The following is a 27345-nucleotide window of genomic DNA, read 5'->3' as shown; positions in this document are numbered from 1 at the left end:
AGATAACAGACTCCTATTTTAAAACCATGAAATTGTTAATTTGTCTATCTTTACAGCTTTCTCACTTATGTTGATAATTCTAAGCAATTTAAAATCCAATTATTTCCAAAATATGACAGTAATTAGATTAGTGTTTTTACATGAACAGATCATATAGCATAAAATTCTTTTTGAGGGATATTATTTTATACATACTTGAAATGAAATTGAAACTACCCTGTTAAAAAATTTTTTAGTGGCTTGAAGAAAAGAGTTAACCTTTAAGACAATTTTAAAGGGCAAGCAAATGTAACTTTATAGTCTGGTGTACAGTTTGTATTAATATGTATAAAAATCTTGAGAAAACAAAGTTAAAGCAAATAGTGCAAACAAATGTAGTGTACACAGGGAAGCTAGATGTGCAAGTTTTCTGTTATGAACGTACATATTCTGGTTCCTACTAAGGAAGTTAATAGAAGTAAAYTCAGTGAAAAGAAAAATGCTAAGTGTACTGTGTCAGAGTTGTCCAGAATTTATTCTCTCCTGTGTTGCAAAATTCATCTGTGTGCTCATTTTATATCCTTATAGTCTATTTGTATACTCTTCTTTTGAGGCTATTTTTTCAGATTATATTGGCAGTAACCAATGAGTTCAGGACAAAAACCATTTTGAAATAACTCATTCTCCAATCCTTATGAAACTAGTTATGAGTTTAGTTAATTTTAGACAAGCTTAGTATTTATCCTTTTTAAAATGTGATAAAGCTGTGGTAGGGAAGTGAGTCACTGAAGACAGTTGAATTATTTTTCAGAGATAAACCTAAGGGGAGAGTTTCTACACTGTGTAACAGAACTGTGGATTGAGACAGGTGTATCTTTATCTGAATTAATTAATGAACTCATTAGTGTTCTGTGGAAGATATTTTAATGGTATGTTATTTGGAAGCATGTTATGGAGGAGGGAAATATTATCACATGACTTCACGGAATCAAAAAATTCTTTCAAATTGAATATATTAAATACCAAATGTTAAGTTTTCAATTCAATTTTTAWTCATTTAGACAAAGTTATTCATATTGAAAAGAGAAGAGAAAGACTAGTAACCTGAAGTGCTAGCGTGGATAGAAAATTAAGAAAATCCTTCTGTAATTCTGTCTCTCCTGATGCATTGCACCATTTCAGTCAGTGTAGATAATGTTCTTATTTTCCAAATAAGAATATCGGTTAAATATCGAAATACTCCCTCAACAGATAAATATTCCCTTAAATTGTAGTGACTGTCTTCAGTGTGTGTGTAAGTAATTGTTTTAGAGAGCATTATGAACAATATGTGAACAATTTATGGCAAACTTTCCTCCATCTTACAATTTAGCCTAGTAGGCTAGGCAAAAAAAGGGGAGAGGTGAAACCACTTTTCTTTATGAAAATTAATTATCTATTCTTGGTCACTATGGCTTTTGGTAGGGAACAGGACAGCTTGATGACAAGAGAAGTTCMCCCATGAAGAAAACAAACAAACAAACAGATTTCCTCGTGATGTGGTTTAATAACATGAACTTGTCCAAATTCAAGAGGGTTTCTGAAATAATTCATTTTTTTTCTGTGTTGAATTTCATACATTAAGATTAAAATTTCAAAGTATCAATTTTTGGTCTGTGTTTTAATTTACTTTTTGGAGATTCCAGTTTCGTGTTTAGACCTAACCAAGTAAAATGCTATAATTGCTTTAAGAAACTTCTGATAAAATGAATTTTGAATATTGCTTCCTTGATGGTTAATGTCTTGGTGGTTCCTGGTACTGTGAAGACTTCGGTCTCACTATGTGATGATAGTGTAAATGCTAATTAAACACACTTAAAGAAGAAATTGCTGTTTCACTGGAGGAATGAAATTACTGTTTATATGATCATGTAATATAATGTAATAATACAGTTCATAAACAATGAAGATGAGATTAGGAGTTGAAGAAAAATTTCAAAATGTTTCTTCACTCAGAGTAAGTACCTTTGGCAAGCGATGTTTTTTGTCTCTGAAAAGTGGTAAGGTCTCTGAAAACTGGTAAAGTCTTTGCTTTTTCATTGTGTGTTCTTGTATCTCCTAATTGCTGATCCAGCCAGCAATGTTGTCAGCTCAATGAGGAATGTCAGCAGACTGAAGCAAAAAGGACATTAAGTGGTTGACACTGAACGATGGTAATAAATGAGATGAGAGCTAAATATATAGGTTTGTGACATTCTAGCAGCTGGCTTAAGCCCTGCTGTTTGTTGCTTGGGTATACTAGCCTTAAAAAGGAAGAGAATGCATTGTAGCACTAGGAAGAAAAAAAACAGCTGGTGACTTATCACTCAKAGTAGTGACAGGGAAGGTTAAATAGTTTGGAAGGGCAAACATGAAAAGACAGTGTTTCTATCAGTTATATAAATTCTTAATTTTATATATAGGTCTATGAAATGAGTCTGAAACTTTGCCTTTTTCCATTGCTCCTTCAGAGCAGAAGGGAAAAAAAGAGACTTTGCTGTCCCAAGAAAGTTATGTTAAGAGTTGCATCATTTTGCTCTTGATTCAAGGAGTTTGTTAAAATAATTTTAAATTAACATTCTTTTGATGTTTTCTTACTCTTTAATGTGACTTTGGAAGCATTATGATACTTGATTAAGTATCTTGCAGTTTAATATTAAAAAGTATTTGTTTTTCTAATAGAAGAAAACAAATGGTCTCAAATGGTACAATCTCTATATAATTCTTAGTCCTACTTTATTAATCAGCGATGCAGGAAAGTATCATAATAGAGTTTTGAAAAGTTAGTGATTAACTGCATAAAAGCTTTCTACATAAAATATAATGGTAACTACATCTACTTTTGCATGCAATTAAGACTATTAGAATTGGAAGATTAGTCCTGCGTGGTATGTTTTGCTGTTGCTTGCTGCTTGAGTTTCTACTCTCTCTTTTTTTTTTTYCCCCCTCAAGAACTTGTTTAGTTCTTGAATCTAAAGTTGATCTGTCAGCTGACTGAAAGCAAAGTGAAGAGCAAGACCTCTTTTTTTGCCTCCTCAACAGGTAAACAAGCCTATGAATAAGCCTTTCTCTTCCTCTCTTTCATATCTGAAGTGTGTGTCTGTAGTGGTGAGGCTCCCCAGGGGCAGTCTTGTGCTAGGTTTAACAAGCAAAAGGGAATGGACTGTAGCTTTTTCAAAAAGAAGCAGCTATAGACTAACAAGACTGAAACTGTTCTGCAGCTTATACTTTTCGTGGAAWGGCTTCTTCTCTAAAGCTTTCCATGCCATTAGCTGTTCTCAAGTGTGGACAGGTTTTTGTCTAGCAGCATGATATATTATGGAGGCAAGAGATCAGGAAATTCCAGATCCTATCCTCTTAGGAAGAGCAGGCATTTCCCCTTCCTTTAATCCTTTTGGAGTTTTTGCAGAAGGGAGGTTTGGTTGAGGAGCTGAGTGCAGCTTTTAGAAAACTGGAACAGTAACAATGAGTCCTCATTACCTTAATAAGACCTATTTTTTCCCCCATAATAGAAACAGCTTCTAGTTATGATGGTAGCACTAGAGTGATTTTCTACTGTTTTAAGGTAGTCTTGCATTAACTTATTTTCTTAATAGGTGTTTGTAGTCTTTACTGAGATTACTTGAGTAGGTATCTGAAAGTTCAGGTTGACTGTATGTAGCTAGATAACACACCAGGTATGTCTTTCAGACCTTGAGTAAAAGAGATTAGAGAGATTTTTGAGCCTTTTTACTCTGGGAATTTGTTGTATTGCGTTTAGTCTGATTTACTTTTTTATATGCTCTATATAAAGAGATTTGTAGATATGGAGCTATAGAGTTGTTTGAAAATCTCTTGCTTTAGTACATGATACTATTTATGATGTGCTGGTTACTTTTTGAATTAGCATGGTGGCCCTCAGTTTTGAATTCTGTAGGTTTTTTAGATCAATGTAAATGTCACTTGTGTAATCACATAATGAAACAATGTTTGCAGATTCTAACTTGTCAAATTAATTTATTCCAAATTCTATTTCAACAGTAACCTGGGTGTAATAAAATGTAGAAAAAAATCTTACCATGTTTGCTTGTGCATGCTTGTGTGCACTGGATAAATAAAAATTATAGGTAATGTAATAAACTTGGATTTATTCCTCCTACCCATCTCTGTGCTACTGATAAAATAATCCCATGGAAAAAGTTAGTATTACAGTTTTTTTTAAAGTAAAACAAGAAGCATAGAGCTTTTATAGTTTTGCGTTAGAAGTAATTTAAAGAAATCATCCTAATTTATTTGTCAAACTTCATAGTCCATTTATCTGACTTCTGCAGCTTCTGTTGAAARTAACTTGACCAGTGCAACTTTTACAGTATTCTGAAGTTTCTTATCTCTTGCACAATGTAACATAAGATCTTCATGACAGCAGTATGTTATGTTCATTTTCAAAAAAACAGACTCCCCCCAAAACCTGGTGGCTCTCTTTTTWTTTTTTTAACAGAAAAAAGTGCATTACTTTCTAGCTTTTATCTGAATACTGTATTATCTAATGCCAAGATTATACGATGAAATAAGTGTAATTTTGATACAGAAAAATGTAGAATAAATAATGAAGAAGGTCCCTTGTGTATAGCCCTATGCCAGCAGAAACTCTTAGTAGTCCCTTAATTTTAAATTAATAATGACACAAAATTTCCTGGCATTAACAGTGAAAACTTGAGTTAATTTTTAGAAAACAATTGAATATCAGTTAGTTGTGGTAATTTTAGAAGTTACTCAAGTAGATTTAGGATACTTGCTCTAGAATAGCCTTGTAATTAGCAAAAGAACGTACAGAAAAAAGACATTAATCTCTTTCACCGCTTACAATCTGGCAAAGCAATGCCTTTGAGTTAATGATATCTTTCTGTTAATGTATAGAACTTTTATTTTATTTTTATTTTTGCCTATTTACTCCCTGGGCAAACATATGCATTCATTGCATTGCAAAACAAGATGGAATCTTCTGTCCAGAAGAACTGGAAGGAAATTTTCAGAGAAGGCTATACTGTATTTTTTGGTTGAAGATACGAGTTAAAATTGTTAGTATATTAGATGACAAAATACATTTTTTGAAGTTTTTTTTTTTTTGTATTTTTGTATGCATGTGTACAGGAATTACAACATTTTAAAGACTTACCACTATATTTTGACAATGGGTCCTGACAAATGCTTAGATCAAATAGGTAATACGGCAAGCTTTGACTGCTCTAACTAGTTTTAATGCATTCGTTTAAAAAGGATTAGCTATTGCTGAGGCTTTTTCATGTGCATTAGAATTTTAGTGCTGAAAATGGATTTTTATGAAAGTATTATTTTGAATTATTTCTAGCTATTATGATCACATTTTAAAAAAATATCTCTAAGCATATTTGATYGGTTTACTTGATAGTTTATTCAGATGTTCTCTTAAAAATGCAAGTTAAGATTTTGGAGAAAAACGTTTCTATATTACCGTGTGTGTCTGTAGCTGCCTCCCATGCACTGGCAAAATCTTTTATTTATTTATTTWTTTAAAAAAGTCTCTATTAACATTATTAAACTGACCTGGAAAGCTAGCCTGATTTTTATAGATCTGATCCACTGTATTTACATGGGGTTTGTAGAGCTGTTTGTCGGTTAAACAAGCTCTCAAAGCCCTCAGCGCAGAGGTTATTAGAGGTGAATAATATGGATTTAAAGGATTTAGCAATTCATTCTAAATCCCTGCTATACTTTAAATGCATTTTTATTTTTTGCTTTTTTAAGGAAAGAGTATTAAGCATTAGGATACCTTCTGAATATAGTCTGTATTTTATTGAAACCCTGTGGATAATCTGGTTTGTCTAGATTACAGCWGCAGTGATCAGAAAAAAGATACAGATATTTTTGAATGATTGCCAGTGGATGTGATTCCACTCAGGCAGAAATTAATACAAATAATCTGGTAACTGGGAGGTYAAATCTAGCAGTAAAATTAACCCTGTGGAATTGTGGCATCTTTARATGCAATATGTTGGTATTTTTCTTTTAAGATGGTTCTATTTTCTTATGTTGCTGTGCTGTCTTGATGTTTTAATTGTACTGTACTGCTTCACAAAAACAATTGTTTTTATTTTAGAAGGAATATATTTATTTGTCCCCCAAGTAAAAATACAAACTCAAGTTTTCTATCCAGAAATTGACAGAAATAATGACGTACTGTTTATTTTGACGTATTTTGAACTACTAACCTGAAGTATTTCTGAAATAGTTGCCCTCTATATCTATTGGTTTTGACTATAGTAAATAAGTTATGACTATATGTTGATTTTAAAAGTAGTAGATTGCAGATCATAAGAGAATGGGTCATCAGAAAACTTTCTATTCTAATTGAAATAGGAAATACCTCATATCTTGTTTGAAGCTCTTCTTTCATGGTAAGCGTAGGCTTGTTAACCTTCCACTGAATAGCAGGAATATAGGTAGCAAGGAATCTTCCACTGAATAGCAAGGAGTACTGTATTGCTGAATAGGACTTAGGGTTACCTTTTGGAAGATGTCACATATTTTTACATGATTGTTGTAATTAGAGTTTTAATCATGCTTACAGATTTTTTTTCTTCTTGAAAAGTGGAAAATAAAATCTAAGCATTGAAAATCCTAGTTTTAATATAAAAATCTCCAAGAACATTTACTTTATTCTACCACCTGCTTTAATATGTTACTCGGAGAACTTTACTAGTGTGAAGCAATAGTAAATTTTTAGGTGGACCAACATGTTCATTATAGTAATCCGTCCCTAAAGTCATGAAAGCATGCATTACTGATGTCCAAGGAGAAGGACTGCAATTTTCAAATCTCTTAGGAAGAATGAGGTATTATTGTTCACATGGAATCTTTACAGTCTTATGATTAAAGCTTTAGAAGAAAAAATGACAAATTGAATTTTGTAAGAGTGTGTTTGACATTTCTTACAATAGACTGTGGAGTCTTTACATAACCAAGGTCTTACTAAATACACAACAGATGCTAAATATTATCTTCAGCTTTCTTCAGCCAGCTGCATTGTACCATGTGCATGCTCATTCAAGAGGTTTTAATTGCGAGTGTAAAATAAGCATTCATGTCTGAACTGAACTGGTGCCACTTTTGTTATTCCCTAAATGATGTGAATTAAGGCTTAAATGACACAAAAGGTGTTTTGTGCAATTAAAATACTTTGATATGTAGAACTGAGATTTAAGTTGTCTCCCCAGTGCCCACCCTGCTGTTACAGTGTACTCYAAAGACTGGCTTTCTGGAGATCCTGTGGAATCTATACTGTTGCAGTTGATTTAGAAACCCATGTTAAGAAAAATAAAGATCTAATTGGAATAAACTTAAAATGTTACCAAAATCACAAAATGCGGGCATTTTTTGTGTGATATATCACAGACTTCAAACCACTGCATGCTCTCTCTCTTCTCCTGGTATACATTTTAGTAATGTATTTTAATTCTGTTCATATCCTTTGTTTTGAATTAACAAATATTTTACTTACAGAAGTTTTTGACTAATGTATCTCGCCCCACAATACTTTACCAGATCGTGCCTATAACAAGATGAACTACTCTCTGGATTCATTGAAAAGTGGTTATGATAACTAAATTAGCATTCCCCTCTCCCCCCCCCCCAAAAAAAATCACCAAGTCTATACTGAAACTAAAGTATATAATTAACTAAATAAAGAAGGAATAAGTTTTAGTAAACTGCATAAGTACATTAGACATAATTCAGTAAACAGTCAAGTGTTCAGAYAAGCCCTTTCATCATCTTTGTTTGTTGGCGATAAAGTTCTTGCTGTTTTCTCTATGACAACTTGTATTTTCAGAGAACTGGAACTATTTCAAGTGTATTCTTTCTGTTGTAAACACTCTTACTAAATGTAGGGGATTAAATTTCTCGTGCTTGAAGTAGTTTCAAAGGTGTTTGACAAGGGGTGTTAGGGGTTTTGGTTTTATTTATTGCCCTAACCTTTGGTTAGGTACTGAAGTACCTAGTTATGAATGTGACAGATCATAACTTTTTGAAGCTTGATATGCTGTATCTTGTTCCTCAATACCTTAAATGGTTTTAGTTTTAATATTGCAGTGTTGAAGAAATTATTTCAAGAAATAAGCTTTTCAAAACTGCACTATGTCCCTAAGTTTCTTACAGCACAGTATTTCTAATTTACTGTTAACTTCATCTCCTATATGCTTCAATAGTTCTTGTTTAGCTCTGATTATAGTATTAGAATGGTGAGTGTCAGATATACCCAGCAGATACAAGTGGGTCTGTCTGACATAAGCAGATTATACATGTTGTTCTGGTATTCACTACGTATGTACTTAGGCATTTATGGTTATTTCATTTAGAAAACACGCTGTATAAAGGGATGGAGTGAATGTTTCTCAGGCATCGTTGTCTGCAGCTTGACTTTTAATTGCCAGTAGGACTTCTTGGGAGAGACTTTAAGAAACTTCTCTACTGTCACCAGTAATCTTAATCAACTACCTTAAGTTAGTTTGAGTAGTAAAAATTAAATTTCTGTATGTGGTTACTGTTACCCGTGTTTAGTATTTTGGCAGTGATAGTACTGTCCTTTTTCTTTCTTTTTTTTTTTCTTTTCTTTTTTTAAGCCTCTTCCTCCTGTAAAATCTTGTCAGATAGTCTGATTTTCTCAGTTATGCAAAACAGATGCCAAATTCTACTGGAACATATTTTTAGTGCTCAAAATACATTCTAATGTATTGAAAGATTTTACTATTTCAAAATTTTACTCATGAAACATTAAACCTTTTCTACCAAATTTGTTAGATGTGATCAAGTGTCTCATGTGTATGTAAACTACTCATCTTTACTTACAGTGAATCAGCTGTGGGGTCATTGAATAAGCTGTGCATATGATACACTTGTTTTTGTTTGGCAGTAGTTCTCATTACTGCTTTTCTTGAACACGTAACTGTGTAGCTGTTTATGTTGTGATATGTGTTGTTGAATCACTAGAAATACAAAATAATGCATCAAATATATTAGAGATTTTCCATCCAGAAGAAAACAGACTTTGTATTTCCTTAAATTACCATATATTAAAAATCTGCTAGTATCTTTTCTACTGGATAAAACACTGGCCATCCTTGGAAATATTTCAACACAGTACCTTAATTAAATAAAAAGGACTGTAAGGTATACTGAARGGCTGTGTCTTCTATAAAACTCTGTTGGTATATTACTATGAATGGCAAAAGTTATTCATGGYGATCATGAGTTAAAAGATTTCTTAGATGTGTTAGTTTTCTTGAAAGTACGTGTGTGTGTGTGTGTAAATATATATATATGTACATATATGTAGTATTACTACTGCTGCTACTGGAAATAAAGCTTTGTGATAAAGTTGTAGTCATTGAGAAGATCAGTATTTGCTTATGGTATGTTAAGTCAACAAATGTAAGAATGTTACTGCTAAAAAGCATTTTCAGTATAAAGTGGATTAAATTGTCCATTTTAAAGTTATTTTTATTTTTCTGTAAACTGTTGCTTAAAGCAATTTCAAAGCTATCTATAATATCTAGATGTTTTTGCTTATTAAACACTAACTGAAATTATAATATTAACTTCTCAAAGTTTAAAATGATGTGTTTTGTTTTCCAGTACCTCAGATGGTATATTCTTATTTCAAGAATAATTACATTTTTATGAAAGCAAGTATCTGAAAATTTTTATGATTATGTAAAAACTAGCCTAGAGAGTGACAAGTGTGTAAATATTTTTTGGAGAAAGAGATGTATTAGCAGTACCATAAATAAATGTGCTTTTAAAAACAAGAAAAGAAAAGCTYCCAAACCTGCTAGTTGTAGTAGGTCAGTTAAAATTATTGGTGGGTTCAGAATATCACCTGACTGGCACAAAGACCTCTTTCTTCCATTTAGAGTATGTTTCATCAGCTTAATGTTAGTTATTGTCTTCTAATGTAGTGTTTCTAATTTAAATATTTTATCTATAGAATTGTTTCAATTAATTACATAAATACATGCTTTTCTTTAGTAAAAACATACATGAAAATAAGTACTCCAGAACAGTTCAATTTTAAGAAATTTATCAATACTTAGGAATAATGCTAATGTTGCTCATAAAAAAGGGTGTTTACTAAACAAAATCTTGTCATACACGTTCACCACACTTTCTTCAGAATGCCTTTCTACTCTAGCTGCTGTTCACTTGTACTTTTTCATTCTTTCATTGCTACGCTTTACATTTTAACCTATAACACTTAATTACAGTAAAACTTGGAAACATTTGGGAGATAGTGGTCTCMCAAATGTTCTTAAATTGGGGCTCTTATCATCTAAAGACATAAAGGTTTTCTCCTTGCTATCAGCATTGCTGCTTACTCAAGATAAAATTGCCAGATGTTCTCCATTATAACATCTGGTTTCAGTTGCTTTTTAACTTTGCTGTATTTTAACCACTGAACTATGCAAAGTCTTGGTCTTCAGCTTTTCTTTTGTGTGTGTGTGTRTGTGTGTTTTGGAGGGGGGGAAGGAGAAGAAGGTTTCAGAGAATGAAGCAAGTAGGAAATGCTGCTGTCCACATCTTTGCAACTGAAATATTTTAAACATTCTTTTGGGCAAGTTTGAGTTAATTCCTGTTATAGTGTATAATTTGAAAAATGACTTGAGTATGCGAAGGATACACGTGAAATAGTTTTCTGTTCTGATCAAAATCCACTTAAAGCTGGCAGAATTATGTCTATCGGTTGAGTGAACTGGAGAAAAAAAGATTGTAATCGAAAAAATATAATTAAGGAGGGGGTAAGCTACTTTTTAAATGGTATAGGAAAAAAGTTTTTGCCTCCTGTTCTGATTTTAAAAAAATAAATAACAATTTAAATTCTTCTTAAAGAATTAAAGACATTCTTTTTAAAGAATTTAAATTCTTTAAAGAAAGAAAAAAGTAGCAATCTCAAAACAGTAAAGAGAATCCAGGACGCCATAATTATACTGAAACTGATTTCTACGGGAAGYTAAGAATTAATTGATGTTCAATAAGGCTGGACATTTGTTGCTACAAGTACTCAGTTGTCATTATAGTGTTGGGCAATTCAGAGCATTTAAGCCCTAATGGGGATCAGAAAGATGGTGAGACCTCACGTGCATTATACCAGATTATTAGAAATCTGCATGTACTGTGATAGTGTGTTTTACTCTGAGGTGCACTTTGAGGATCATTATCAAAGAAAAGGCTCTTATATAACTCCGGAATTCTATAAGATTCCTTTTTAAAAAGATTTCTTTAAAGATTGAAAGTTTTTATTTTATTTTTGTTAAAGAATTTTGCTATATTTAGGGGGTGGTTATTATGTTTAAAGTCCAGATAGTAGAGCATCTTTTGTTTTTATTATCATGAGGAACTATTGAGATTTTAATTTAATGTTTACTCTGTGAATAAAACATTGCATTGTCAAACATGTATCATATCTGAGGAAGGTATAAGATTTCTGAGGCTTTTCTCAATTTCTTTAAAATTGAAATAGATTTTTAAGAATAACTCATTYAGGCTTATTTCCAGTGTTTAGTAACTAGCTCTGCAAACTCAGTGTGTATTAAATTATTGGAACGTTTGCTAATAGGACAGCAGAAAGAATTARTTTTTAATTGAGCAGAACAACTTTTAACCAATGCAGGGATTCATACTCTCTCTCTCTCGCTGGATTTGGATATGTAATCAAATAAGATTTTTTTTTTTCAAAATTCTTCTCTAGAAATAAATGTGAAGAAAAAAAAGAATTTTCATTGGCTGAAGTAGGCTTTTCTATATTTTATTTCTGAGTTTCAAGAGAAAACACAAAAATACAAGAGACATAATAAGAACATGAAATTTAACACTACTGACTTTCAAGTCCCTCATTATTTAATTTGCATGCAATTTCTCAAATACTGTGTGTTTCTTATACCTATATTAAAAAATCAAATCGTCTTCTCTGCAACCTTTTATAGGTCAGTAGCTGTGAGTCTTTAGCATAGTTCATTCTTTTTTCCTTTATTTCATTTATTCGGGGTATAGAAGCTGGTTTGGTGTAGAAAGACTGTAAAAACGCCTGGTCTGCTTGGGGGGTAATTGCTGTCAGCATAGGGAACGCAAGCTGTTTATATCAGAGGATTTCTGACACGGAGGGCATGTTGGGGAAGACAGAAATTTTGTCAACTTTTAGGAGTGTCAGTTGCAAGAGAACAATGATTAAAATCCTACACAGAGTGCAAACTCAGAGGAGCTTTTATGCTTCACCTAAATGTACTTGGTTCTGCTTAAATGGCTTCAGTAACCAAGAACCTCATATACGCTCTCCAACATACTGTATGTTGTGTCAGAGCGTATTTTGAGCATTAACTCAAAAGCCAACAAATGGCTTGCTTACAGGATCTTGTTGGCATGTATTTTGTATGTGCTGAGGACTTGAGAAAATTAATGAATTTGGGAAGCTGAGGGAATGGGAATGAAGATGCAGAAAAGCAGGCAGAGGTAGGAGTAGCATCATAGTGTAACTGTCTGAAAGTTTAGCAAATGGAGGTTAAGAGCAGCAACCGAGCTCTACTAGATACTGTAGTTCTTGGCTTTTTGTCAATCAAATTAATTTCTGTTGGAGATTCTAATTGATTTCTAATTTTGAGCTTGTRTAGGAAGATGTAAGAACACAATAAAAATAGACTTAGTCCAACTCTTCTAATAAACAGGAAAATGTTTATGAAATACTACAAATGAAAGTGTTWGTCATATGAATGCCTATTATGCACAGARGTCCATTACTTACTGAGAAGGAGTGACTGACACAATGAAGTAAAATGAAGTATTTGATTGTTTGCTCACTGTTGATATAGAGACTTTTAATCTTAACATGGGACATATCTGCTTTATTAACATATTCTCCCATTCTAACATATGTCAGTTTATATTCAAAGTGATACAGGTCACATTATAGATTAAAGTAAATTATAAATAATTATTCCTGGCTTTGATTCCTTTAAAAGTGATAGAACARACAGTATCCCTAAACACAGGTGTGTAATTTGTAGGAGAACTCATGGTGATGAAGCTGATTGTAATTGGTGAGGACACAGGACAAAGAGCATGAGAAATACTGGATGAGAAGGTGATAAAAATGGTCTTTGAACTTATTAGATGTATCTTGTTTCAGTAATCATGTTTGACAAGGCATCTGGCGTGACAGATAAGAGAAGCAATAGGTGCTGATTTAACTGGTTTCTGGTAAAAATTGCTGACTCTTCCCCACGAGAAGGCTTGATCTACACTATTGTTTCCTGAATTGTGGTCTGCTGGCCGCTGGTTTGTATGTGGCCCATTGAGAAGAGAATCATGAATGTTTCTTTCTTACGGAGTTTTCAGCTAGAACTTTGAGTAGCAGCCTGAGAAACTGAATGTTGACAATGACCCATTGGCACAGAAAATTTGAGAATCACTTGTTGGAATAACAGTAACTGACTTAAAGTATAATAATGGAGTACTGATGACTACAGAATCAGCAAAGACTGCACCTCAAATGGGGTCCTGCAGAGGTCTCCCTTGGCTTGGATCTCTTACTATGTTCAAGAATAACTTGCTCAGTGGAATAGAAGACACGCTTAGAAAACATTTAAGTCATACCAAATACTTTCAAAGACAATTAAAAATCAAAATGATCTTGCTAAATTAGTGCCTGAAGTCAACAATGTGAAATTCACTAGACGAATTGAGAATATGCTGGTGAGGGGAGATCATAGTTGTACATAAATACAAAACTGAAGGGACTGGGGATATCAAGGTTGCATATGAATACAAAACTGGACAAAATTGACTAGGCAGAGGCATGAGAGAAAAGTATCTAGAATTAATAAACATTGAATGAAATATAAGAACTGAATTTCTTTTGAGGGAAGAAAAAGCTGGGATGCCTTAATAGAAATGTGGTTGTAAGATAATTGTTGAGTAACTTATTCCTGGTGAGGTCTCAATTGAATTACTGCCTTGTCTAGGCATCCTACTTTAAGAAATGGAAATTGGAGTGTCCAAGAGTGGTCAGAGTTCTGGAAAGCATACCTATGCAAGACGATTGAAGGCATTAATATATACAATTTGAAAAGACTGAGGGATAGAATTATCTCAGAACAATTTACAAGGGCTCTTTATAAAGAAGAGACCCTTTTGGGAATAGCTTGAAAAAATAATTGACTTCTTTTTAAAAAGAATGTATTGTGGTTAGATTAGCCATTCCTCAAGCAGAAGCCACATTTCTAAATGGGATCCTGACAATATGAGTAAAGCTGCAAGCTTGAGAGTAATAAAGATTTCTTTTTTTCTTTTCTTGGAATCATGAGTTGTTTTATTTTCATCTTTATCCAAATTATCTTAAGTCTTACAATTTGAATTAGTTCTCTTTTAATAATGATCCAATCCGATATGAATAATGAAGTGATGTCACAGCTGGTAGTTAATAAAATATTTAAGGCTRCTGTCTGTCTTGGAAGACAGAGAATGTAGTTGTAGTCGTCTTGTATGGGTAAAGAGCTTTCAAGTTCAGTGCACGGTATTCTGTTTTTGCTGTTTCAGTGGAATGGGATGCATACATAACGATTGAGTAGTGTGTGGGAAGTGCAGTTGGGGAGAAAGGCAAGTTAGATGCTGTATACATGAGACTGGTGATTTTTTTGGTATTAAGCACAAAATGTGGAAAAAACAAGATTTAATAATGATTCAAGAGAACTTCTATCACTTCTAGCTGCTTTGTAGCCTAGTCTCGTCTTAGTAAATGTTTCTTAATTCTTAATTTCCTGTGTTTAACAATTTGTGTATGCATTTGCAAGTACCTTTAATTTTTAGTTTTTCCTCTCTGAGGGTTGATTGAGACTTCATGATGCATCCTTTTTTTTTGAGCTTGAAATATTAAATTACTTCAAGAGTATATCTTCCTTCAGAACAGTTTAACCGCAGTGAAGCAAACATTTTTGTTAAAGAACTTTAATTTGCTTGTGTTCATAATTTCTGCTCACTCTTAAATCATCTGTTTTTTGATGTTTTATAAGGATTTCAAATATGTTGAGTTATAGTACTTGAAACCAATTTTAATTAGCTGAGGAAATGAAAGCCAACAGCTTTGTCATAATTCCATTGTATAGCTTTGTTTACAAGGATCTAAAATAACCAGACTCCGATCTTTACTGTGCAATTTTTTTTCTTTTAATGTATTTGCTGGCATTTAGTATTCAGTCTGAAATTTCTGGGTTTATGTATATTGCAAACCCAGTGCTACATGTTTGCACTATGGCTGTCAGAATACTATGTATTCTTAATACCATCTCTCCTAATACTTATTTNAAAAAAAAAAAAAGTAGTTATAATTTCCAGGGTGTATGACTGAAAATAATGAAAGAAAAAAAACCACTGACAATAATGGCTAAATTCCAGAGGGTTATTGTGTTCTAATGGTGGTGGTGGTGGGGAGATTGTTGTCTCATGATGTTTGTTAGCCAGCTAAAATGGAAGGTTTATTTTGTGTGTGTACTCAACTGATTAAAATACATGGCTTACAGGGAATCACATCTGTTTGTCACTTCCACAGTTTATATATATATGTATATATAAATAAATAAAAATCTCGGATTAAACATTTTCCAGAAATGTTTCCTGTAAAAACTAAAAAATATATACATAACAATCTTCAGGTTTTTTTGATGAAGGAGCTTTTATAGAATGGGGTGATAAAGCAAGTTTTGGTAGATGAGTGGTAGACCAGSAGCCTACTGGTCAGATGGAGTCCACCAGAACAATATGAAAGGGCAAGAGTGAATGTTTTTTGAAGGCTTCTTACATGTAGGAGGCCTAAAGGACTTGCCTGGAGGGCTTGTGGCCCCATGCCATCATGAGGCTGGACCTACATGCGTCATCTGATCAGTTCCACTACATGGAAGTTGTACGTGTTTGGTCATGAACGTTTTCATGATGTTGGTCTTGATAGTGCTGAGGAAGAAAGGAGGCAGATTTTGTAACATGCCTTATAGTGCTTCTGTAAGAGGTGAGGTGAGGTGACTTAACCTGAAAAAAGGATTATGAATACTGCTGCCTTTGACTACCAGCTGGTAAATTGAAAGGCTATTTTCACCTGAAATCAGCCTACTCCAGAGTAGAGGTTGCATAGGTATCTAATGTACTAAATCTGAAATTGTTCCTTGTCTCGTCTCATTCTTTTACCTCAGGTATTTAGTKTAATATTTTAAAATGATAAACAYTTGATAGTGTTGTAGGGATGAAAATATACCTTGTTGGATTTTTAATTAATTTTSTTTACTTTTGTTTTATAGAAATATTTTTTTTTTTCCAGTTTAACTTTGTTGGAAGAATCCTTGGACCCAGAGGACTAACGGCTAAACAGCTTGAGGCAGAAACAGGATGCAAGATAATGGTCCGAGGGAAAGGCTCAATGAGGGACAAAAAAAAGGTAAGTTCTTGAAAGGTAGTGTAGTTTCAGRTGCATAATTTCCTTTCCTAATACAAAGGAAAAGGGAATGTTACCCCTCTGTCACCCCAAGGAATGTTCTGATTATATGCTTTTTTAGTATTAGTATTTATAGACTTAGTGACTGACACAGCCTTTCTTTAAGAAAGTAAATGTTCGTGCCCCWTAATGGTGCAATTGGGAGTCTTATCTAGCAATTTTAAAGTATTTTGCAGTAATAAAGTAACTTCTAATTGTGTCGAATGTTTCACAACATAAAGGTGAAACTGAAGTTAAATATGTTTTTTTAAGGAAGGATCGTTAATCTTACAGGTGTTCTTAAGAACTTTCTTGTGTTGAAAACTTCTTTGTGTTGCAAAAAGTTGCAAAACAGCAACTTTTGCAAGTAATGYAGATTGGAAAAAGGATTTCATGTATTTCTGGCAGTGAGTTTTGTCTGTAACAAGTGAAAGAACAAGCACCACATTTCTGAATTTATTTTGAGTTGAAGGGGAGTTGAAATGTAGTTAAGAGTGTTCCTTACTCTCTACTGTAATACATATGCTCTGTCCATATAAATAGGAAAACTTTTGTTTTCAGGATAGAACCTTCTTGAATGTTACRTTGGCCTGATGATATCTCCTGGAAGTCATTGTTTTTTGCAATTCATTTTCAAGGTGTTTTTTTTCTTCTCTGATTACTGCTTGCTGAACTTGTACCTGCATCTCTACTTCAGTTTGAGATGAGCACTTAGTAGTACTATTTTTATTTTTGTTAYCATACTTTATTTTTTTTCTTTAGAAAACCTCTTTTTTTCTTACCTAATCTACCACATAGTCTGTTCTGTTGGTGTATGTGTAGCACATAGGAATTAAAACAGACTTCTGAAAAACAACTAAATAGCTGTTACAAACTTAATTTTGTTATGTTATTTCTGTTGTTTAGATTATTAACTTCTGAATAAAGGTCTGTTCTGAACTGTGAAGGGTTTTTGGTTGTCTAGGTTTTGTAGAATTAAGAAGGTGGTGTTGTCTTAAGTGATGCCTGATTTATGAAGAAGTTAGAGGAATTTCTTTCTTAAATTATTCTAATTTACATTCTGAATTCCTTCTACCTCCTGGTTTGCATGAATATTTAACATATAAACTAGTCTTGTTATTACAGAGTTTTAAGCTGTAAATTGGCAAGAACTTCTGGAGTTGGTATTTTTGTAAAGGATTTTGAAACTTAGGTTTCCTATAATTGGGGGTGGTAAGAGACATTAAAAGTTTTGTGAGTGCTAAAATTTCAGCATGCTTCAGTTGTCCTATGAAATTGTGTGGGTGTTGATGCTGTATGTTGAAGCATAGCGTATGTTTGCCAATATGTGAAGAGTCGTCCATAATTTTGCTTATGACTATTAATAGTATTCATTTTTATTGTTTTTTATATATACATATATATAAATTCTACTTTTATATATATTATATATATATATATTCTACTATATTGTAGAAAAGTGGCTATTCTGGGGCAGAAGATTTAGTGGAGATATTGCCCCYTTTTACAGTTTGCAGACCTACCTTAGTTTTCATTAGAGTATTCCAGCTATGCTGGAAAGTTGCCACTTTTTGATAGATTAATTAGGAGTTACGACTTCTGATTTCTTGTGCATAACATCAACAACAATAAATATTCTTTAAAATCTAGAAGATTTCAAAATTTACATTAGAAAGGATAAATTACCAAACTAGTGACCTCAAAAGAGAACTATTAATACCTAAAAATGAGAATAGTTTAAAGTTCATTCAGCTTTTTCCTACTTAACTTTAGCTTTTAAAACACAGATTGCATTTTTATAGCTAGTACAATTTTTCAGTTTTACTCCTAAATGCATATCTGTTTATCACCACCCTTTCTTTCTTTTAGGAATGCAAATTTGGGGATTGGGGTAGTTCTTCAGGAGTTCGGTTATATAACTTTTATTTTGAATAAAATGATTAGTTTTGGTTCGTTTATATTCATAGGTATTAGAAACTAAAACATTTCAGACATCTGTTCTATAGCAAACTTGTGAGGTCCTAAACATAATAGTCTAAAAATAATACTTTAGTATTAGTAGTAAACATATGTATATTTAAGAAAGACATTAATAGTGTTGCTCTGATACATCCTTAAGTTTTGCAGATCAGCTTTGCTATGTGGAAAAGCATCTGATCCATTCAGTTAATGTTAGCAGTAGCTAAACTTAGACAGTTACAGTAGTGAAAARGAGAAGAAAAGTTGCATCAATGCTTCTATTTTCTCAAGAAAGGGAYGCATTCCTCCGTAAATGTTCCATTTGCAGATCCTGTTCTAAAAAGCACCCAGATGAGTGAAGATTGCTTCAGACTTCTGGAAATTGCTGCATGTATTTCCTGGGACCTCAGCTTGCACCCATGGGTCCCACCCACCCCCAACCACCTCCTCTTCTCCTTCTTTTCCCTTCCATTTAGACTACCCTGAACAGAAACTAGTGTGAGCCAGTGAATTCCAGATTGGCTGTGGTGATTTTTCCAAAATATAATTAACTGTGCATTTTGTTAGAGCTATAGAGCCTTCATTCTTTGAACACTTTTCCATTTAATGGGTTCTCACTGAAGATATGTCCAAGACTGAAGGCATCCTGTTTCAGCCCTATCTGTAGGGAGGCGCTTATGTTCCAGCAGCAAGCATAGTATGTGTGTATATATTATGTCCTGAGTTTACACTGAGCTCTTAGACTTTATAAAAAGTCTATCCTCTGTACTACCCATGATTGCCTTCCACTATGCCTCAAAAACAACCCTTTCCTGTGGGGAGTCATTTATCTAGTTAGCATGGGCAGGTTTTCTGTCTAGGAAAATACCTTATCCTATGGAAGTGGTCTTTTTGTGCTTTTTTCCCTACTTTTTTTGTAAAGCTCTGTTCCAGAGAGAATATGCAATGGAAGCTACTGGAGTTTTGTCTTTGAGGAAAAGCTTGTAGGAACTGGGACCTTTTAGTATGAATCTGCTTCTTTCCTTTACTTGAAATAAGAAAAAGTAAATTATCTGCAGCAAAGTCTAGTTCCAAATAGATCAGATAGAAGGTAGTACATGTTTAAGCATTGACTAGAGTGGTTGGTGGTGAATCTTTACTTAGCACAGTCCTCGTTGAGACATTTTAGATTGGGTGTATGATTACTAGGATGTCAGGATGTCTTAAAGTTATTGTTCCAATACAGCGTAGGAAAAGGCAGAAACCTGTTACCTCTTCTAAGACATCCATTGTCTGATATTTTTGGAGCGCGGGGTGCTTGACAGTTGATAATTTCATGAGATAATAGTACAATTAGTATTGAACATATACCAAACAAGTTGTTTGAYAGAAACTATTTTCATGCCGTCCCTTTCTAGTCGTTCAGTAGCTCTTTTGCTGTTCTGAGGTGATTTGTATTAGTCACCGGTCTGGTATATTTTTCAGTCCATGGACTTTTTGTCTGTGGTGCAAAATGTTCTCTTGTATGTTGTGTGAGCTACCATTGTTGCTGCAGTAGCAAACATCATTTAAGCACTGATTACAATGCAGTTTACAGTGTATCTTGTACCTCAACTAGAATAGATATTTTGATCTGATTTTTMTTCCAAAAAGAAGAATAATTGGAAGCTTCATTCAAGAACCAATCACAAGCAGAATAAATTAAGAACCAGTGACATTTATCAGTTTCAGAAGTAAATACACATCTTGCTATTGGCCTGTGCCCCCTTTCCTTWTGAGTTAATGCTTACAGGTGAACCCCTCAGCCCAGGACAGCTTTCTTTGGCAGTCAGAAGTATAGTATTATCATATGGAAGATTATGCTTTGTTTTTGAAAGCCCTGTCATCTCGTCTAGAGGCGATATTCTAAATAAGAAGGAGGCTTTTAGAGTTTTTCCTGTGTGCTTGAATTGCATTGAAATTTTGGGGAGATTATAGGTAAAAGTTAATTAGTATGTAAACTTCGTAAGTATATTTGATATCTGTTAACCTGGTTGCTCATTGTTACTTATAAAAAGTTTTACTGGAGATGCTGAAGAATCGGTTAGCAAACCAGTGTCAGTGACTAATGTGACAGTTAAATGACACCGAATACCACCTCGTAGTGTTAATTATCCATCTACTTTTCTCTTCCTGCCTTGCTAATAGTAGCAGAATGCAAGAGAAAATATAGACTGAAAGTGAAAACAAATGCAGAAAAATAAACCATCTTGATTTACTCTGTAGAAATTTACCCTTCTGTGCTAGCCTGTGAACAGAAATAATGAATTAGAAATCTTACGGTCAAATCTTCGTATGGTCAAGTCACTTGAGCTGACATCAAATCTTGAAATTTGCTGACAGCTTTCCCACAGAAAGCAAGGGAAATTCTCAAGTCGTACCTGTCTGAGGCTCAGCTGATAATCAGAACAAAATTAAAATCAAAACTTTAATTACTGAGAATATTGTGATTAGAACCTGGAGATACTTGTAGTAGGTTGGAGGGGGTGAGGGATAGCTCCAAGCATTTATCGAAGGCTAATAAGTCTGTAACTTTWTTAAAGCTCTGAAGCTATTCTTTGCTTAATTAATGAATGTACCTGTCACTAAGTAGAATGGAAAATAACAATTCTCACAACAAAGAATGCTATTTTATAAAAGGGAAGACTAGCCTGTGATGGATAAACAAAAATGTTGGTTTTATCTTTCATCTTATGCAACTGCTTTCAAACATTGGCACGCTTGTAGAGAACTGACTCAATTTTCTCTCACACAATCTGTCTTGATAGATCATGGTGCACCAACTCTTTTACTGTCTTGTATTTCCACCTAGCTATATTAGATGGCTTTCTCATTGTTTTTTACACTCATTAAAAGTTTCGTAAGTGACCAGGACTTGAAATTAGATTCAAGTTATGTGAGAGAGTACTTCTTAAAATAGCAGTCCAGATAAGGGTGGTGACTCATCTGCTTATTTTTTGAGGTTTTGAAAGACCAGTGTTAAAGTTTTACATGTGAATGTTTGAAAGTTGTTTTTGGCTGATAATTCCATTCATTAAACACAATTTTATCTCTTTTTTGAAGCTTAATACTGCTCTGCAGAAGACATAAGTTCCCTCTTCAGAAAGGTAGTAAGTTTAGCTAATGAGAGGTTGTAAGTTCCTTAAGCCCTTGAGGAAAAAGAGTAGAAAAATTTAACTCTACTTTCATCATGTTGTTTACTATATTTACATACTATATAGGAGTGCTATTTATTTGTACCATTTTAGTACTTTTTATCTGATGGTATTTCAGAGACCGGATATTGGACACTGTCCAATAGAATGTCTTAAATGCGTATGATTTAATTTATAAAATAAAGCAACTATCATTAAATAATAGTGCAGCATACTTGCAGAATGTGATGTTAAATTCTATTAACTGCAGTTTTAATTATAGAATGCTCAATATTTATATTATATGGAAAATACTGTTTATGTGGACAAATAATAAAGGTGTGATGCTGGCACATATGTTAGAACAGAAAATATTTAGCAAATAATGAAGTAGTTCTGTATTTCAGAATGAAATGTTGATCTGCCATTAATATTCTTTTCTTCTGGGAGTAACTTGCATGGTTCAGGCCCTTTACTTGTAACATCTGCCTTGTCCACAAGTATGCTACTGCTATCTGACAATTTAATATATCTGTGTTGTGAAATCATGGACATGGTTTGGAGAGATCATTTAAAAAAATCTGTAATTGCTTACAAAGATGGGCTTTTGAGTACTTCTCAGTACGGTGAGAAATAAGGGAAAAAAAGCTGGTATTTGGTGACATTGGTATATGATTCAAATGAAAAGCAAGCCCATGTGCATGATACATGACCAAGATTGCTRTCCTTTTTTGGACATATTAAAATGTATGTAAAGGGGGAAATTTTGTATGTAGATATGTAGTAGTGAAAAATCTTCTAGCTTAGAATCCAAACCTATTGAAGAATATACTTAGTTATATAATTATAGTATAGAATTTTAAGAGTATTATACTTAGTATTCCATATACTTAGATACACCACTTTACCTTCCTGGACGCTCAGTGTGAAACACAAGATGTAATGAAAATAATCTTGGTTGCTTATCAGCTAGATTTCTGTTTCAGTAGTGACTGATGCAGAAAATAAGCTTTTCTGTTCCARTTTTAATACCTTTATTGCATAGGTAGCTCCTCGTTTTGTATGCAGCAGTTGTTGTAAACCTGTTTTTCTGCYCTGGATTTTTCCCCCCCTTAAAGAATTGCTGAAGCATGGCCTGTTTCCTGTCTTGCCCATGCAACTTAAGTCTCTTGAATTATATCCGTTTTAGTCTGGGAGTGATGCCCCTCCTATAATCTCGCATCTCGTCAGAGTAGCTGTTAACTAACAGTGTGGGGTAGGGTGGGGAGGAGGAGAGAGGAAGTGTTCATCAAAAGGAGGTTATTCCTCTTAACAAGTTACTTATTTAATTACATAAGATAATTAAATGCTAAAGGTAAAGTAGTAGAAAACATATTTCAGAAAATTCAAAAAGAAATTGTTGAAGATAATATTGAAACGTTCCTTGAATTATCCATAACTGAAGGCCAAGTTCTTTTAAGTCCCTTTATAGGGGATGCTTTATAGATCCTTTTATAGTCCAGAGTCTCTTCTAGACTATATCACCTTTGTTTGCATATCTTTCTACTTTTAGAGCAATTTCCTTTCTTTATTGTATTCAGTTTATATTGATAGTAGTCAAGTGTGGCCACAGTTAGCTTGCTTGTTTATGGGATTGTGAATTTTACAAGAAGGGAATATTTTCCTTAAATTTTATATAAAGCTTGACAAATACTCCCTAYTTGAAATAATTTATTGCACAAGTCTTGTTACTTAACAGACTGAGGAATATTCTCCTTTTCAAGGGCAGAATGATTTTGTTTTGAAGGATAGAAAAATTTAGGTGCCTGAGGGCCATAAGAATTATTGCAAACCAATTTCAGGAAATATCACTCATATGTATCCGATGCAATGTATCTTTAAACAATGTAGATAATTTTTAGATAACTTTTGCGTGCTTTTGATTTTTTATATTGAATTGGTTGCTTCTGCAACATGCTCAATATAAAGTTGCAGTTTTTAACATTATTAAGAGATGTGTGGCTGTTCTTTGATGTGAAAAGCAGCATAAGCCTTTGACTTGGGCATGAAAATAAGTGAGTTAATGACAATAACGAAACACTTTGTTAAAGACACTGAAAGCTATAGACTACACAGAAGAATGTAATCTAAGCCACTCTAGAAAACAGCTTCTACTCTCCTTTTGTCTTTTTTTGTTCTGTTCTGTTTTGTTTTCTCTCTGAGCAAAAAAATTACACAGAGACAAGAGAACTAGGATTATCCTGAAATTGGGGGAAAAGGTAGCATGGAGTATAGTGGGAAAAGTATATATAAAGGGAAATTTGCATTGCTGTCTGAAGATTTGTGTATAAAAAAGTCTCTTTTTATAAATTCAAATTATACATCTGTGAACAGTAATTGACTTGTCTTCATCTGTGTCGTGATAGGAAATGTCTTTCTGACAAAGTACTTGTTAAGCTTCTGTTAGATGGGAAATAGAGAGAGTGTTAAATTACTTTATAAAAAGTTGACGCTACAGCCCACAGCTGTTGGTACCTGCCACTTGAACAAAAGCTTTAAAAACTTGCGGGAACTGTTCCCACATAATTATTTTGAGGTATTTAAAAAAAATCCTCCACAAACATACCTACGTTTTTACTTCTGTCTAATTGAAAAGAATGAATAGTTTAAATGGTGAAAAGCATGTTCTGTATCCTGGAAGTTTTATCACCGCACAAGACTAACGGAGAGCATATTTTGAGAGGATTAGCTCTACACTTTTTTTTTAATCATTGAAATAACTTATTTGAAATTAGCTTAAATCTGACAAGTTAGTCAATGGTGTAGGTATTTTAGTAGTGTCAGTTAATTATCTATATCTAAAAAGATAAGTTGTTTCCTTTAAAAAGAAAAAAAAAAAAAAAAGGAACCTAGATTACTCCTGAATGTGGTTAATGAACTTCTTTAAATTAAGATTTGATTAGATCTCAGTCAGTGTTGTTAAATAATGCTGAACTGTCTTGTATTTACATCATCCTTTGGTCTCAATAGATCTTACGAAAAAAATCCTGTCACCAAACAGAAGTTATAGCACTGATATGTTATGTATGTATGTTATTACACAGAGAGCTTTTTTTAGTCCTAAGGTAAGGATTTTTGATTTGTAAGGAAACTATAAATTAGTACACTTCTAAGATATCTAAAATGCAGGCAAGTCTGTGGAGCAGAAATACTTAACATTTTCATTTTTGCAATTCTAGTTGAACTGCTAGGGAAAAATGAAGTGCTTACTGCTTGTTTAGTTCACTTTACAACACAGAAACAGTTGTGATTCACAATCTTTTTTTTTCTGCAAGGAGAAACATTATTACAAGTTTAAAAATTGTAATAATACAAATTAGAGCAAAGTTTTTATACTTAATTGTATTACCCCCACCACAACATTGACTCAGTAATGCTTGTGTTAAAGAACGTCATGCTTTATTGGGGCAAATTTAAACCTTGCTATTCTATGAAGAAAGAAATAATGGTGCTACTTTATGAGCTTGCTTACCAGAAATGATTTGTATTCAGGGCTGGATTTTGAGTAGTTTTGCTGAGTAACATGAAACCATACTTGAATTTCCATCTGGAAGAAACTCTGGACTTTGCTTGAGACTCATCTGGATTTCCCTGAACTGCATGAAGGGTGAATGTGCTCGAGTTCAAGAATGCAGGCTGAACTTTATTGATTCAAAGGAGAAAATACCGTGTTTGTGTATTTCTTGAACGTTCTTTGCAGCTCTCAATATGAATTTTATTTTGTGCTGCAGGCTGGCAGAATAGAATACAGAGAGTTGTTTGCCATCCTGCATATGGCTCTGTAGAGTCAGATTTAACAGTTTCACTGAGACTGATAGGAAAGCTCTTCTGCATGAAGCAAAAGAGCAAGCACGAAATGAGATGCTGCTATTGATGAAACTAAGTAGTTAAATTACTAACCAAGCATTTAGAAGACAGAAATATCTGACTTTCTGCTCCTTTATTGTTTTCCAGATAGGGAGATAATCTGTTGCCTTTTTTGAAAAGGTACTAGGATTCATTTTCATCTTGGAAAATCATAAAATTTTGTTCATACTGTGAATATATCTTAGAAATATACAGGTGTTTAAAACTTTTAACAGCGCAGTGTAGTATTAAGTACTTGTATGAAAGGATTAAAATTTACTCAGATGTTTGTTAAGGCCAGATATGCAAATCTATTTTCTTGTTAAAGAAAACTTGTTACTCTGTGGGTTGTAGAACACTTAGTAAAACTTAGAAATGACTTGTGCTGAAATTGCTTGGAGACTGTTTAATTTCATTAGAAGAATCTGACATTCTCTGTAAATTGTCTGATTTGATTATTTAGTTTCACAAACTAGTTATGGAACACATGCACAGTATTTGTGGTTGTTTGATGACTTTATTACTATGGGTAATCCTCAAATGTTATTTGGGTAATAAATCAATTTACGGTTCTATGTTCCTGCAAGACAATTGGGAAYGTAATCTTGTCCTCTAACCTTTAACAGCCTGAAGTGGAGAAAACATTAAGCTATTTTTGACTGTGGGAAGTAGAATCTGCAAAACACTGACTTCATTCAGTCAGTTCTCAATAACTTGCGTGTCTATGACAGAATGGAATAATTGGCAACTGAAGTAGCTGGAAGACTCTGGCTCTAACAAAATGATGGGAATATCAAATTCTTGGTTGTTTCATTAAAAAATGTTATAGAATTATGTAGAAAGCTTGATGAGAATGGATTGAATCAGCACAGGTGGGAGTGTCTAGTTGGTACAAAAGTGTCATGAATTTGCTATAGAGTTGGTGGGAAGCACCAAAATGTCTTTATGAGTGAAGTAATAGTATTCCTGGGGAATGAACTTACATGCATAGCATATATGAGAGCAATAGAAAATAATTTTTAGAGCAATTATGTTTTTGTAGCAAGAGTTAGAGGAGATTTTTCTCTTTAAGACTATGTAGGGTCATTAAGCACACGCTCTTTCTTCTTAACCTTTCTGGTTTTTTTTTTTTTTTTTGAACTAGATCAGCATAAACTTTTTGCCCTCATTCATAAAGTTCTCCTTTGTTTCATAAGTTTGCTTTGTTGTCCTTGCTTTGACATACAGTTCCTCTTGTATTCTGTAGGGAGATCTTCTATGGCTGTCATCTTCACCAGTGTGGTAGTCTTGGTTCTGTTGACTTGTTGCTGACTGATGATGTTCTTTTGTTGACCATTATTGTGCTTAAAAAAGGCGGGRGGAGGAGGCGGGTGTATCTCCACGGTGCTTCATATACCCTCTGCAAATATAATGAGATGCCATAGAAGTAGCTAAACAGAATTCTGAATTCTAGCAAGACTTTACTTATTAGCATGAAGGTAGAAAATGATATAAACACTGGAGTTAAACTAATGTTGTAAGTGGGCAAATTGAGTAAGAGAGGTGAGGTGCAGCTCGATGTTAATAACATGAGAGGCCTATTGTCAAACACATTTAAGAGAGATTTAACATATAGGAGAACATCTGAAAAGGTGTGTATGGGCAGGGGGAGAAGACAACAAAACAGCCAAAAAATCAAAATTTCCAAGAATCAGAGTGACTGGTGAATTTACATTTTTTTACTAGCATAGAAGTCTATTGGAACACCAGCTCTGAATATTGACTCTCTGAAGCTCTATGTGGAGTGTAAGTGAAGATGTTACCCTCAGACTTGATTGTAGGTAAGAGGTCTCT

The 27345-nt window shown here is 33.5% G+C and overlaps 1 protein-coding gene across 7 annotated transcripts in view; it reads left to right on the top strand.

The window, feature by feature from the left end:
* QKI (QKI, KH domain containing RNA binding) overlaps positions 1-27345 on the top strand; it is a 163596-nt gene that overhangs the window by 49641 nt on the left and 86610 nt on the right. For all 7 annotated transcript variants that reach the window (XM_085300777.1, XM_085300775.1, XM_085300774.1 and 4 more), the window contains exon 3: positions 16364-16480. In XM_085300777.1, the coding sequence (XP_085156903.1) occupies positions 16364-16480 (117 nt within the window). The remainder of the gene's footprint in view (positions 1-16363; positions 16481-27345) is intronic.

The sequence above is a fragment of the Rhea americana genome, unplaced genomic scaffold, assembly GCF_003343005.1.
Source record: "Rhea americana isolate MKP2758 unplaced genomic scaffold, rheAme1 scaffold_169, whole genome shotgun sequence".
NCBI lineage: Eukaryota > Metazoa > Chordata > Aves > Rheiformes > Rheidae > Rhea > Rhea americana.
The sequence above is the reverse complement of the archived record's forward strand: the minus strand, read 5'-3'. Positions and strand labels throughout refer to the sequence as shown.